This window comes from Pyrgilauda ruficollis, unplaced genomic scaffold, assembly GCF_017590135.1.
Source record: "Pyrgilauda ruficollis isolate IOZ18807 unplaced genomic scaffold, ASM1759013v1 scaffold19, whole genome shotgun sequence".
Lineage (NCBI taxonomy): Eukaryota > Metazoa > Chordata > Aves > Passeriformes > Passeridae > Pyrgilauda > Pyrgilauda ruficollis.
In genome coordinates, this window is record NW_024518095.1 from 6,110,884 (window position 1) to 6,126,555 (window position 15,672).

At 35.5% G+C, this 15,672-nt stretch overlaps 1 protein-coding gene across 6 annotated transcripts in view; it reads left to right on the forward strand.

The window, feature by feature from the left end:
- The window catches only part of LOC121352526 (RAB3A interacting protein), a 33,016-nt gene that overhangs the window by 16,728 nt on the left and 616 nt on the right, over positions 1 to 15,672 (forward strand). For 5 of the 6 annotated variants that reach the window (XM_041465564.1, XM_041465566.1, XM_041465565.1 and 2 more), the window contains 6 exons: positions 1,627 to 1,704; positions 2,081 to 2,284; positions 7,179 to 7,307; positions 9,554 to 9,666; positions 13,056 to 13,155; positions 13,261 to 13,330. In XM_041465564.1, coding sequence (XP_041321498.1) covers positions 1,627 to 1,704; positions 2,081 to 2,284; positions 7,179 to 7,307; positions 9,554 to 9,666; positions 13,056 to 13,155; positions 13,261 to 13,330 — 694 coding nt within the window. Of the gene's footprint in view, positions 1 to 784; positions 880 to 1,626; positions 1,705 to 2,080; positions 2,285 to 7,178; positions 7,308 to 9,553; positions 9,667 to 13,055; positions 13,156 to 13,260; positions 13,331 to 15,672 lie in introns of all 6 variants that reach the window. The other variant, XM_041465567.1, reaches the window with a different exon arrangement.

Below are 15,672 nucleotides of genomic sequence, written 5' to 3' on the forward strand. Positions count from 1 at the left end.
GAAAATCTAATTACAAAGTACATCCTGGTAAAGCAAGGTTACTTAAAATATTAAGCAGTTCCTTTGTGTAAAAAAATAAATAGAAGTGTGGAAGGGTATTTTATAGTATAAATACTTGTGTGTGCTGCGGGGAGGAAAATGTCAGGCAGGTATTTTAACTGTGGAGGAATAAAATGAAAATTATCAGTGAAATCTTTTATTTGTGACATTTCATTGCTTAGAACAGTGTGTCAGATTGTTAAAAATATGTTTGAAATACAGCTTATTAGTAATGATAGTTTGAGTTTGAATTGTCCAGACTGTTACAGGCATGTTACCCTAAGTTTTCTTCTGTGATTTGATTTCACTTAGGAGCTCTAACAAGACACAGTGGTGAGGTTTATTGAATTTTTTGCACTGGGATCTGCAGCCCTTGAATTAATTTTTAATTTTGAATCCCACTAATTTCAGCAGCCGTATAAATGGATATTCTAGGGCTTATGTTGTTGCATCCCAGTGAAGGATTGAGACTTGTTTTGCACCGTTGGGTGCATATATTACATTATTACTCTGTAATAGCACAGTAACATGCTTTGCTTTCAAAGATGCATCACTAAGCAGAACTGCATGGTCAATGTTAAATGTATTTGTACACATTGTATAAATGTGTATGTTCCCATTCTTGCATGTGTCTTGTTACTTATGAGAATTTTACAAACTCATACTATACAGCTGTGTTGTATGCTAGTGGGAGCCAGATCTTTTGGTATGACAATGTATGAACTTTTTTGTTTTATTTATATAGTGTCCAGATGTGCTAGGCGCTTTACAGATATGAAAAGGATCCTATCCCAAGTAATTTGGTTGTTGGCTCTGATATTTCGATTTTTGTTGCCTACAGTAAGTACCTCTTGAGAACAGTAATTTGAGACTAGGCACAAATTGCTGGATGAGAGCCTAAACAAATACATTATACAGACAAAAGGCTTAGAGTTATGAGGTAAAAGGACATTGGAAAAACCTTCAGTCCTTTTATGCTTCCTTCTTTATTGGCTTAGTCTTGTTTCTTTACTTGGATTGTTTTATTAGTGCTTTTTCCATTCTACTTAAAAAATATTTATTAAATAACGAAGTGTTTTTATGCAGTTGTTTTGTCTGTTTTATTGATGACAAGAATTTAGACTTCATAGTTGTTTGACTGGTTCCTTAATGCCGAAATTTACAGTTGTCTGAAACTGGTTATTCTGGCTACAACAAGGGGAAGTTCTTTTGAATGTGCTACTGTGCCTATGTTGCTTTTGTTGCTACCGCTTGAGTCTTTCCCTTGGGGTCAAGGAACTTGTCAGCCACCGAAGCGTGACTGGAGCCTGGTGTTCATGACAGGTATTGTTCCTGCTGGAGTGGGGTAGGTGGAGTTGCTGAATTTCTGAATTTGGGCTCAGGACCAAGGAGAACCTTAGTTGGCCAATGACGAATCAAAATCATAGAACTGTAGGGATCTTTTTTTTTAACGTAGCTATTTCATTTCAGACTATTGCACATCTTAATAGTCACAAGTAGTCTTCATGAAGCAAAAGTATGTCATTAGTTGTTGGATTTTTCATAAATCTGTGTGAAGCATTTACACTAGCTAAACATCTTTTATAGGAAGCACACAAAATGGTTAAAGAAGCAAATGTCAAACAAGCTGCAGCAGAAAAACAGTTAAAAGAAGCACAAGGAAAGGTGAGTTTTTCCCCAACTTGCTTGCTTTGTATTTTCACATGGTTTTAAATCTGAAGTGTGAATCATAAAGATATAGGTAGAGGATTACCTGTATACATTTTTAGAATATATACTCAGTTGTTTTGTGTTGCTTGGCATATTCTTAGCAAACACCCATGGACATGGTGTTTCAGTGTCATGTCAGCCAGCGAGGTGCATAGGAAGCCAATGCTGCTACAACATGCAATTGCCTGGGCATCTGTGTGTTAGTACTGTTGGAAGATGAAGTTTTGATTTGCAGCGAGACAGCTGGAGATATTTTTAATAGATTTAACGTCCTTATAAACTAATATATTTTTTGTTTGTTAATGACTTTATCCCTCCCTGCCCTGTGAAGATTGATGTCCTCCAGGCTGAAGTAGCAGCATTGAAAACACTAGTACTGTCTACTTCACCAACATCTCCAACTAAGGAATTCCAGTCTGGTGGAAGAACTCCTTTTAAGAAAGGCCATGCAAGAAACAAGAGTACAAGCAGTGCTATGGGTGGCAGTCATCAGGACCTTACCATGATGCAGCCAATTGTAAAAGACTGTAAAGAGGTAATGTACAAGGATTGTTCTCTTTTTGCTGATAAACTGGCTTTATTGTTTTGTTTTACTCACAACAAATACAGTATATCTTAAATCTTCGTTTAATGCTTATTACCTTAGAGATATTTTTCATTAATGAAAGAACTTTCCTTACATAGCAATAGGTGGTGATTTTTCCAAGTCTTATTTACCTTTAAATCATTAAGGGAAGATGAGATGAGATTTCAAATAATGAAATTGCATGTGGTGATTAAAAAACCCTAAACAACAAACCAAACAGTATAACTAAATGATAGGTCCTGGTGGCCTTTTTATGAAGTCCATCACTGAAAGTTCATAAACTTTCATAAGCATTGTATAAACTGTCATAGAAAGAGGAAGAGTCATTTTATAGATTAGTAGTGGCTGAAGGAGGGAAGGGAAAAGATGAAATCAATAATTTATTAGAGAACAGGTGCTGTAATAATTTATTAGAGAACAGACACTTAAGTCTGCCTAAGGCGGCTCAAACTGGTGATTTTTTCTTGCAGTGATGGCCCAAGGAATCACTAAGAAACACATGGGTTTTCCACCCACTGAGACTTGAGTATTTTTATTTCTCTTCTGAGCAGGAGTATTTAATGGAATCCTGAGGCCTATGTGGGTTTTTTTTTTTGGTGTGGGTTGGGGTTTTTTTGTTTGGTTGGTTTATTTGCTTGTTTTTAAAATCTACTCATGTCACGGAAAATGGGGAAATAATGGGGCAAGGAGTTGGTACTTGAGTCCTTGGAATGGTAGAAGCAAACATTGACCAAAGTGTTGAGAAGGAGCTTATTTTACTTAGTGGTTAGTAAAATAGCAGATGAAATCCAAAAATCAACAAATGAGAAATGAGGCATTTAGGAAAAAAATGTCAATAGCAAGTTTGCAGTTATGAACTTGGAAAGAGCTGCATTGTACTTGAAAAAACCATAGTGTTCTTGTTGATCATTGTCTGAAAACTCCATCTCAGTGTTCAATGATGGTCAAAGACCTACAGAGACTTAGGAGTTCTTAGGAAAGGAATAAATAACAAAAGAAGTAGTATTGTACTGCTCTATAAACATGTAGTGAGAGTGTTTCTGTACATGCAGCTATGATATATTCATCCCAGAAAGGACACTGAAAATAGCAGGAAGTGTAACATAGATGGTCAAACCTAATGGAAAGATTTCTGTGTAGAGATACTTGAGGCAGAAGAAAAATCTCTGCAATCTCAGGTGACATGGGAAAGAAGAAAGATGAACAATTATTAATGAATTAATGAAAACTTTGGAAGCTAAAAGGAAAATAATTTATAGTCATTACATAATGAAACATTTTCACGAGGAAGCAAGATTAAAAATGCATTCAAAATAAAGTTGCAGAAAGTGACAAAAAAAAAGCCTATCAAGCTCTATAGAAGATAGATATGTCGTTTGGCTTAGAAAGCTTCTTTAGTTACAGGCTGCTAGAAATTTTGAGGCTGTGAAAGAATACGCATCGCTATCCTTTCCCTCAGATGTCTCTTCAGCCAGCTCTGCTGCTGCTGGCTGTTGTCAGGGGGGTAATTTGCTGACTGGATGTTTATACTTCATTTTACCAGTCATGATTAATTGCATTTGTACTGGACACCATTTTACTATAAACCTAGAAAATAAAGGCATCTTCCAGTTGATGTTTCATAAAAAAAAAAAAAAAAAAAAAAAAAAAATCAGATTATTTACAACCTACTTCCCACTTTCAGTGGTATCCAGGATTTTTCCTTACTAAAACTGAATCCTTGTTGCTCTTCAGAGAAGGGGAGAACTGGAATGGAATCCGGTTACTTTGTAACATCACACCAAGGTCATGACTCAATGAAATTTTTAAGTGTTGGGCAAGAGTGAGAGACCAGAGAAATCTGTTATGCCTCAGTTTCTCATGGAGAGAATGTGGTGATTGTAGAGGACATGCTGCAGGAGAACCAGTCTGCCTGACACTTTTCTTTAGTTAATTCACCTTTTTGTTGGCTGCATAAGGAGACACTTAAGTCTGCCTAAGGCGGCTCAAACTGGTGATTTTTTCTTGCAGTGATGGCCCAAGGAATCACTAAGAAACACATGGGTTTTCCACCCACTGAGACTTGAGTATTTTTATTTCTCTTCTGAGCAGGAGTATTTAATGGAATGTAGAATGGGGTGAAAAAAGCAAGAATACCTTTGGCATGTGAGCTAGGACGTAATTTTAAGCAGAGGATACATGCCTTCCAAGCTGTTCCTGTTATGTACTGCTTTGTCATTTTGTTTACTGGCTTTATTTGTAGCTGCTGTAAGGTAAATTTTTTTGCATTTCTCAGAGCTTGGGTCTGAAACACTAGTTCAGTCCCCTTCTTGCTAGTTCTTGAGTTGTTACTTTTTGGATCTTAGTCTTCTGATTTTGAGTGACTTGACTTCTAAAGGGGCTCAAAAGTACTCTTGCTCAGGGCTGTGTATTGGCCCTGAGCCAATAGATTTGGAGCCTTTTGCAGAGTCTACCACCTAGAGCTTTGTGTTTTGGGATGGAACTGGGTGTAAATATGGTCAGCTCTCAGATTTCTTTGTGGAATACAGGCAGAGTCACGAGTGTTTGGCTGTCCACCCTAAATTGCATTGGAGCTAGAAAGCTGCCAACATCCCAGAGAAATATTTCCCAGTATGTGGTAGTAACCTCTAGGATAAATAGACATGTCTAATGAATTTTGATATTAAAAAGATTGAAATAAGCTGCCCAGATCTCAAGCAGACAGGTATCATTGCCTCACCAGAAATGTTGATAAATGCATCAGTGTTGTTCAAAGAGCTGGGATATTTTGCTGATGTCATATTTAGTGTAATGAAAACATAAAAAAATTAACTGGAATTGTTATTACATTTGACTGTATATTTAATTTCAGGTAATCAAAAATGGGATCTAGCGAAAGCATATGTAAAGGCAGGGAGGAGATACACACGTATCATACATTGTAGATTGAAAATGAAGATCATCAAGCTATGGTCACTGAACAATTTTTCTCAGGGCATCTTCTTTATAAACTGTAGGTTTAGGTAAAATGGAGTAAATACAGAAAATAACCAAGTTAATAAGGAATGCATCTTAATTTCTAGAATTCTAGAGTACAAATAAAAAATTGATGTTTTTTAGCTGATATCTCTTGATTGTATTAATTTTAAAGCCAGACCTGAGATGGGTTTAAGTTATGGGAAACGTTCCTTTCGGAAGCAAGTTACACCTATTGAATTGCACTTCTACAATGAAGTTGGTAGCTTAGCAACCAGAACACTTATGGATTAGCTTAATTAAGATAGTTGTTCTTGATTGTACCTGAGCATAATGCAAGTGGCTCTAATGAAAAACAAAATTTCCAGTCTTAATTTTTGTAAGTTATTTTTCAAGGAAAAAAAAAGAAAAAGAAAAAAGTTTAACCAAAACCCCCTGAAAATGATGAAAAGAACTCCCCAAGCGTATATGTAAAATAATGGCAGAGTGCTGAGAACTCACAAGGGTGATGCATGGGGAATGAAAAAGAGACTGAGGTTGGTTCAAAGCAGCATACTTTTAAATAAGATTAAAAATCAACTTTTAGTATATGCTATTTCCCCATTTCATTATCTTATCTGTTTTTTCTTTAATTGTAAAAAATTTTAAATCCGCATCCTGGCTTACCTTTCTCCTGCAGTGTACATCCTTAGTTTTAGGAGTATAGGCCTGCTGTTATTCAGCAGACTGAAGGTGTTGAAGCTGAATGTCAAAAACAGTCTGGGGATGGTGCTGCCTGTCCCTTTGGGACTGTATATGTTGGATTGGGAGCACGTGTCAGAAGCACTCACCCCCACTCTGCTTGGAGGCGATGAAAGGTCTTTTCTCAAGTAACCCTAAAGCAGATGATGTGCTCTGGGAGCACCTCAGTGTGCTCTAGCTGTTAGGGGGTAGCAAGCCTGTGGGACAGACTGCTCCATAATGCAAATAGATTTTTAGTGATAACCTAGTACCCATCTCTGGACCGCCACACTGGATAGGTGCTGTCCTGCTGCTAACTGATCTCAGCCTGGAGATGACAAAACAAGGTGTTTTCAAAGCAGGTACAATTATCTTTTCCTAACACAGAACACAGTTCTTCTGAGCATGATTTAGTAGGTAGTTTTAGCATTTCCTCTTTGCCTAGAGGAGCTTTTGAGGGAGCAGGCTCATAAATCATTCCCAGCGACCATAGTTGTCTTTCTGTTGTAGGGAGGTGTGGGAGAGAGTTTTAGCATAAAGAGGAAAAGTGAAGAATAACAGTATACTTTTAACTGAGTTGTACATGGACTTCGTGTTTTCTTTTCTCAGTGTGTTAGTCTGTTTTCTTTTAGTGTTTGCATAGCAGCATACTGGAGTCAGATGCAGCATGACCATGTGAGATGTCTAGGATTGCAGTTGTTTTCTTTGAATTTCTCTGCTTTTCTTAACTTACATAAATGGAGGTGAACAAATACTTTAAGGAAGATGCATGAAGATGGAAACTGTTTTGTGGCTCTTCCTAAGTATTTCAAAGCTCTCTGTAAACTTAGGAAATGGGGGAAAGGTCATTAGCTTGTGGTGGTAGTGTGCACTGGTAACCAGTAGATGCATTATCTCTGTGCATCTATTATTGATTATTTCAATATCAGTTGAAAATTGTATGTTTTGATTTGCTTGAATTTACAGGCTTAGAAAAGTGGATTTAAGAAGGTATTTGTAGTTGAACCATGATAGCAATCTTTCAATTTATACACATTACATTCTTTCAATTTTTACATTACAATAGAAAGCATTTTAATGCTTATTATTTTCTTGTGGATATTTGCAAATGATGGACACTAGTGTGATAATTCCATTACTAAAATATGTGAATTTTTGTGTGTTCTAGGCTGACCTGTCTCTGTACAATGACTTCAGGTCTTGGAAGGATGAACCTACTATGGACAGAACATGTCCTTTCTTGGACAAAATTTATCGGGAAGATATTTTTCCATGTTTAACTTTCTCCAAAAGTGAGGTAATGGAAATTATCTAAATGTGCTCACTGGTATCTTCCCCTTAAATATGTTACATGGAGCCAAAAGACTACTGTATTGTTTTCAATATGAAGTTTAACCATTTTTGTTTCATTAGTGTTTGGACAATTTACAGTGAAGTTCTAAAGTTTGGTCTGGAGTATTGAAATGACCATTTTTTTCTTCACTATTCTATTCCATTTATGCTCTTCCAGATATGGCCCTTTTATGTCTGCTTCTTCAAATGTTATTCCTGTCTGTTAGAATCTGATCTTTGTTGGAAAGGATGGAAGTTTTCTTCCTGATACTTCAAACACAGTGTAAAAATAGTATTCTGTGTCTTGTTTATATAGGAGGCAGTAGAGACCAATATATTTAATTTTGTGGGCTGATTTTCTCTCTAATGAGTCAAAGCAGACTGCAAGTGTAGTCTGGGTCTTTACTTGAAGAAAGGTTTGAGTTACAAGAATTAGGCTTTGGGATTTAAGATTCAACAAGGGCAGTTGGTAAATATGGTTTTAGAGGAATCAAATTAGGAGACTTTGTGCAGGAATAAAACAAGGAAAATTCTCCCATACAAAGGAAAGACTGGAGTTTCACCTATCCTGGGAATAACATGGAACTGATTGCAGATCCAACTGCTTTACTTAGTTTTTGTTCTTATGCACCATTTATAGGCTGTACTTGTAGTATTGGTCAGTAGGGAAAAGGGAGCATATTCTTAGATCTTCATTAAAATCAGAACAAGAAATTTTAAAGTCCTAAGTATTGGTATTCTTTCCCAATAAAATTAAACACCTCACATAGAAACCAACAGTTTCTTCATAATGTTCATGTGTTGTTTTCAGGAGGTGTTACGTTCTTTTCCCATGCTTTTCATCTACTGTTACTTGCTGGCCATAAGCACACGCAGTGTTTTAGTCAATTGTATACCAGTTTGTTATGGTTGGTGAGCATCACATGAACCTCTCCCACTAAAAAATTTACTTGGTTACTATGGGAATTAAATTGCTTCTGCGGTATATGTAAGTAGGCCATCCTGTTGTCTTTTGCAGCAACTTGATTTTGGAATTTGTTCTTTATTGGTAGTATAATTACTGTAGATTTTTATTGCCTTTTAAGGGAAGAAGGAGGCTTCTAGCACTTGTCAGTTACACCATTTATGGTTTCCAAATGCTGTGTGTAGTGACCAACTTCTGTTTTACTTGACTATTGATGCTAGTGTGCAGTTAAACCAAACAATAAGTTACACATGTATTGTGTTTTTGAATAATTGAAAGTGCAGTTATGTGAATGGTTGAAGTATTACTTTAACTCTCAGTAGCCTCTTGTGTGTATGTGTAGTGTTCTGCTTTTGGCAGCGAGAGTATTTCACGTGGACTACCTTAATAGTAACATTCTGGTTTTAAAAATATTAAAGTACAATAGAAAAAATGTTGTTATTACTTAGTAGGAAAGAACTTTGGCACAAAATTATTTCATTAGTAATGTAAGTTGCACCTTTTTTTAAATCAAGTAATGGTTATTACTTGAAACAGTGGTCTTGGACAAATGTTCAGTCCAATCAAGCAAAATGGTCACATTTCCAGTGTCTTATGATTGTTTATAAGGAGTGAACATATAAAACCTGAGCAAAGTTGCACTTTAAGTAGCCTACTTTAAGTAGGCTAGTGTTTGAAAGTTGCAACTGACTTTTCTATGTAATGTTCAGTCTCACTTGTTTGAGCACCTTGTTAGAGCTATCTTTAGCTGAGAACAGTGACATAACATTTACTTGTTTTATTTAAGATAAAGATGTATGGAACATAATTTTGTATTTTTCACAGAACACAATAAAATCAGACCAATTTTTTAAAAAATAAAGTTTGTGCAATATTCAGTCTCTGACAAGAGCATAGCATATATAAATATGTGTGCTATTTGGGTATATGAGGAAAGGCTGAAAATACAGCTAGTGTTTTAAACATGCTTCACTACATTCCTGGCTGTAAAGGAAGTTAGATTGCCTCAGGGAAGGCAGGGTTATTTGTAGGGCAGAATTAAAACAGGAGCCTGGAAATGGGACCTCTTGCTCTTGATAAAAGTGAAATCTTATTTGTAATAGAATTTTTGTTTGGAGGGTTGATTTAACCCCCCCTGCCCTCAGCCTGCCGTGTTCTTAACTTTCCAGAAGAAGAAATATGCCACTGCTTTTATGCACTGGATGAAGCAGAGCTGTTTTTAACTGCTTTCTAAATTTCTCTTGCAGTTGGCTTCAGCTGTTCTGGAAGCTGTTGAAAACAACACTCTGAGCATTGAACCTGTTGGCTTGCAACCTGTTCGATTTGTGAAAGCTTCTGCAGTTGAATGTGGGGGACCAAAGTATGTTGAGCTGACACAGGGGGATACTCTTGACTCATTTGAGTTCTCTTGGCTTGAGAAAACCTCTATCAACTGATTACCTCAATCAAATTTGTATATCTTAAATTTAATTTCCTTAAAATCTAGGACTTCAAAATTGTTGTTACAAATTTTGTGGGAAAGTAAGCAACTAATAAATGAAACTTAAAAAAAAACCCCTAATATAGAACAAACCTTATCATTTGGGGAGAACTTGACTTTTGCTTGTTTTGATGCATTGACCCTGAAAGTGACATTCACCACTTTGGAGAAGAGCATTCTGTCACTTAAATGGTTTTGAACTGGGGGCTCTCAGCTAGAAAGCATCATGAAAGAAATAGGTATTGAAATAGTACAGGCTGGATTTATGACATCTGGAGTACTTGTGGAATAAAAAATTCAGGACATACATAGGACACTGACAAAGGTAGCTGAAATATTTGAGAAATATAGAGAGAGTTAATCCTCTGAATTTGAGCAGGAGGAATGTAAGTGGGAATGAAGATGAATGAGAGTTGGAACCTAAAGTGGGAATTATGCTTGAATGATAGGAAGATTGTTTTAGAAATTCTGGAATCATCCTAGAGAATTGTGAAGCAAGAGTTGTTGTCAGGTGCTGATACAAGCATTGAAGTTGGGTAGGAGGGACTTGCCTGAGGCACTGAGGCTTTGATTATGTGGAGAAGGAAAGGGATTGTAGGATGCCTTAGTGGATATTGGAGTAAGAAAGCAGGGTCAGTCTGGATATTAATCCGAAGCCTTCCAAATCTTGAGAAAGACTTGAGCTTTCTGTTGGAAGTATTTTGGACAAGTTGACAATTTACTTTCTAATATTTGATTTGACAGAGTTCAATTTGACAATGGAAAACTTTCATAAAAATGTTTTCATCTGACTCTAAGATTTTTTTTCTTTCTTATTGCCATTGCTTTTTATTTGTTTTTTCTCTGAGTGGAAGAGAAACTACAGCTGATGCATCTGAAAATTCTTTATTTTCTCTTTAGAGAAGCTGTATAAAATGAAAATTTGTTTGGTGTGTTTTATGACTTAGTCTTTGATTCTTTCTAGCCTGCAAAGTTCAAGCATTCAAATTTTTTTCAGCTTCCTCCTGTCACTTGAACGCGCTCTTTGAGCTGTAGCAGCCTCTCATCAGAAGGGCCCACACCAATAATGGAGCTACTCAAGGAGCAGGGAATTCCTGTCCAAGACCTGCCACTGTAATCTGTGTTCCATGAAAGCAGTAGATAATCTGGTTTCAGAAACCACTGAAACAAATCATGTGTCATCAAAAAACAACTGACAAATTAATTTGAAGTCATTGTGGTTCAAGCAACTTTGCTGCATCTTGATGTGATTAAATACTTAACTCAGACAGGAAACTCAACTGCATCATTCAGAAATTTCTGGAGATTTTTAACCTGTTTTATCCAGTACAGGATAACTTTTAAATCAGAACTTAGAAAATCCTTAAATATTTGGCAAGATAGAGATTCATGTTTTGAGATGACAATGCACAAGTTGTAATTTAGTTATTTTAGCTATATACCAAAAGGTCAGGCAAATCTTTTCTCCCTTTTCCAACTCTTCTGTACTGACAAAGACTTCTGTGCTGCTGCTTGTAGATAAGTAATAGGTAAGGAATCTGCAGTATTTAAGTGTAATTTGACAGCACTTGTGCTTTGCCTTATATATTATTACTGGCACTGAATGGGAAACAGGTGTTGCAGTTTTCACTGAATCAGCATAGCAGTTTCATGTTTTTATTTTTATACGATGCAAAATGCTTTTTTAAATTGAAACTGTCTTCTTAAATATTAAACTTAATATAGACAAACTGAAAATAAACAATAACAAAAGCTAGAGTAATTTTTTTAAAAGAAGTCATTTTGTTGTACATTTGCATTTTGTTGTACGTTCATGTGGGGGTAAAAAGATGCATAAAATAGTGGGTAACAGCGCAAATAGCCTAGTGAGGGGAGAAGGACAGAAAGCTGTGATAGTAGTACAGAAAGGTTCTGAAGATACAGAAGTTACTGAATGGTAATTGTGGTGGTGTGTAGGGAGTGCTGCCTCAACAAAAGACAGCTGGGTTTCCCCAGAAGATTCACATAATTGTCCCCAAGGGGAACAAAGCGCTGAGCTGTGTGCGCTGTACAGCACGGAACTGAGTCACCAGCAGGAGCCCTCTGCTTTAACTGCTGTGATGGAAGACAACACAGAGAAGGCAATTATGTAACCAGAAGAAAAAAAGGGTTTTATTTTCCTAGCATTGAAAGTTTGTCTTCTGACAAAAGCTAGACTGAAATTGTCATCCAGCTTGCTTCAGCTGCTTTAGGATTTCTTGTATCAATGAACTGCTGTCAATCCTCATAAATTGCTATAGAAAATCGTGTACACACTTCCATTTTCTCCTGTCTTACATGGTTCTGTGGACCAGCTGCAGGCAATTTAAAAGGGCCAATGAACCGCTGTTCACAACCACAGAAGCTCAGTAATTTTTGTTTCACTTTTGAAAGGCAGCTTGTTCTTAGATTCCCCAATTTCATGAGGTAGAAATGGGAGAAAGAAGAGCCAGCAGCTTTTAAAATTAATGAAACAGTGGTTGCCATGACAACCCAATTCATCTGAGATGCTGTAATACAGACATTCCAAATAAATCAAATTCTTCTCATCTTTAAAAATTCATTGGTTTCCTAACTTGTTTTTTTTTTTGGGAACAGTTTGTGGTGATTAATGACTTTTCCTGAATACTGCATATTTGCAATACACCAGAAGTAAATTTGATTATTTTGCTCTCACTTTTTGTAATGGTAACAGAAAGAATTACTGCCATACAGCCCATTTTCCTTTGTCCCAGAAGATTTTATACTCTGAATGTAAAATATTATTTCAATTTGGGCAAAAATGCAAAACTGGATTTAAAATGCATCTCAGAGAATTGACTGCTCTTCTGTGAGGCTGATTTTTTTTAGGATGAAATACAATATCAAGTGTAACTTTAAAAAAATCTGTTCAAATTTTGGCATCAACTGATAATTTTAAAAATGTTTATTTGACATATTGAGAGTTAATTAAAGAAATCCCACTGTGCCAGAGTTGTCAAGCCAATTTAAATTAGTGAATATGGAAGTGCATTCCCAGAGCTGCAGAAAGTTTTAGAATTCAAAAAAAGCATCATATTGAAATGAAATTAGGCCTTGTGGAACTAAAATAATTGACAGCATAATGTAATAATTGCAGCTTGTAAAATGAAGTAGAGACTCATCTATCTGTGCCAATATGAAGCAGTTACAGTAACACCATAAACACATGTGCATGTTTAGACATTAATGTCAGATTGGTTTATTGAATCATGTGACCTTTATATTTGTAGGAAATGTGCTCTCAGTGGACAAAGTAAGTCATGCAAGCATAGAATCAAATTAGGAGATTCAAGCAGTTATTACTACATTTCTCCTTTCTGTCGTTACAGGGTAAGTAGATTTACTATTATTTAATTTTGTGTAGTAGTTATCTAACTATTTTTTCCATACCTCTATACAAAATTACATTAACCACCATTATTTTTATGAGTTTAGATCACTTCTGTGTGTAACTTCTTTACATATATTCGATACATCCAGCAAGGACTGTTGAAGCAGCAAGATGGTGAGTATAAAAAAATTGTATTTGACCTACATAAAGAGACATTTACATAATGCCTGTTCCTAACAGTTGCTCTCTGTGCAACAAAGTTGCTATCTGTGACCTGACATTGCAGGTTATTAGTTAGTCATTGTTGTAATTTTGAGAATATGTTGATATGTCACTCTCCAATAAAGTTACTTTTAAAACCATTAATTATAATGCATTGATTTTCAGTCCATTAAAAAACCCCTTATACAGTAAGAAATGTTAAAACAAAATCTAACTAGGGGAGTTATTCACAGTTTTTCTACACAGTGGTTCAAAAATAAAATTTCACAGAATGTGGAGGTATTTTGGATGCAAAAAACTTCAGTTAAGTTTGATCTGGGCCATTTTTTCTTTACCTTGGTGTTTTGGTATGTCTTCTGGTTTTGTGCAGTGGTAGTTGAGACAGCTGTTCTTGTCAGACTTTTTTTTTCAGGGGGAACTGGCAAGAAAGACAATTTTTTGGGTTACATTGCAAAATGTAAACAGGTAACCTTTTATATATACAGAAAACCTGTAATCATTCATCCGAATGCAGCTGAGAAATGAGATCATTGAAGTGGCATGGCCAAATCTTTTCTTACCCAGTACCTTTGGTTGTGTCAGAATATCATATCCAACAACTGCCTATTTAAACTGTTTCTGCACAGTAATTCAGACATTTGCTTAGCTGGTCTGTGTGGTTCTAATATGTCCATATAAAAGAAGATGTTTGTGAAAACATATTCATAGTACACCTAGTTACTTGATTCTGGAATTTAAAAATATATTGCATGCTGGAGGCGTAGCTTTGTCTTCATTTTCAAGACCATTATACCTGTTTATCCCTATAAAAGGAAAAGATTATTTGACTGTGTTTAAACTGCACACAGTTGATTTAATTGTATTTCCTGTCCGGGTCAAAGAATATTGCCAAACAGCTTTCAGTCCAAATTTTTTGAAATAGGTCATATCACCCAGGCTTCCAGAAACACTGAGCACAGATAGTGGAAAAAGTGTCTTTAGCCCCATGTCAATAAAAAATTAAAATATTTGCTTTCACTGTGACAATGTAAATTTTTTTAAGTTCAGTTGCATTTTTGAAAGTAAAGTAGAAAGTAAAGTAAACCAGTTAACATTGTAATATTTATGGATGTCTGTGCATTTCATTATTCCAGTTTTCAAGTCTCTGTGGATTTGCTTCATCAAGAATTTGGCTAGAATTAGCCCTGCTTTGCTACCTCACCTATAGTCATCTCTTCCTGATGTTTCCAAATTTCAAGAGCTCAGGATTTTAGCTACACCCAAATATTTCTAACCTGAAGTACTCCTGAGGTGATAGATACACTTAATTACAAAAAATAATGCTGTTAATTTTCAATGTTAAAGGGTCATGGAATTCACCAGAAATTTAGCTATTTCCTATACTTAATTATGTTTAATAAAACCTTCAGATGGTGGAAATTTTTACTGATGTACTAGCATTGATGAAGATCTTGAAAATGTGTTATTTAAGTTTTAATATAGTTTGCAGTCAAAAGGCTTTTACTTTGACCAAAAGACCTATGAAGTTTCAACTAAAAATTGTTTACTTTGCTATTGAGATAAAAAAACGTAATTTTTTTTTTTTTAACATCATATAATGAAATATTTTCAACATTATCAGATTGATTTATTCTTCCCAATAAGTTTTTTCTAAAAAAAAGTTGGGTGTTTCAGCTCAGTCATCTTTACCACTAGAACATAGAATTTACATTTCTAGCTTTATGTAAGGATTTCAACAATACATTGAGAAGAATGTAGGCACTCATCCTAATTATCTGTATAATATGCTGTATGCATTTCTACTAATGCACCATATAATTTTTAAGACAGAGGTCGCTTATACAAAAGTGTCTTTGAGCTATGGTAGGGAAGACCTCATGGTTGTTGTTCAGGTTAATGATATTTGTACACATTCTATATCAGGATCTTGACTGCATGGAAATTTTGTCTTGAATAATTATATACCCCATAATTTTGATTTGTATTGCTGTGACATCTAGAAGCTTAAGCTATGCATTAGGCTTATCACATCAGAAAGATACAGATGAAATAGGAAAAAAGGGTCTTTCATACCCAATTTATTGTTGCTAGTAGATTACTGTAGGAAAAAAGGGAGCAAGAAGAATTATAAAAGGCAAAATTGCAGATTCTTTGGCGACACAGTCCTTATCCAATGAGCTCTACCTTTTTTTTTGTGGTCATTTAGTTTCACAGAAAATGAGCAAAGGGGTAGGAAAGCTTAAATAAGAAACTACAATTAATTGAAGCTGACAAAAATACTGATGTAGTTCTGT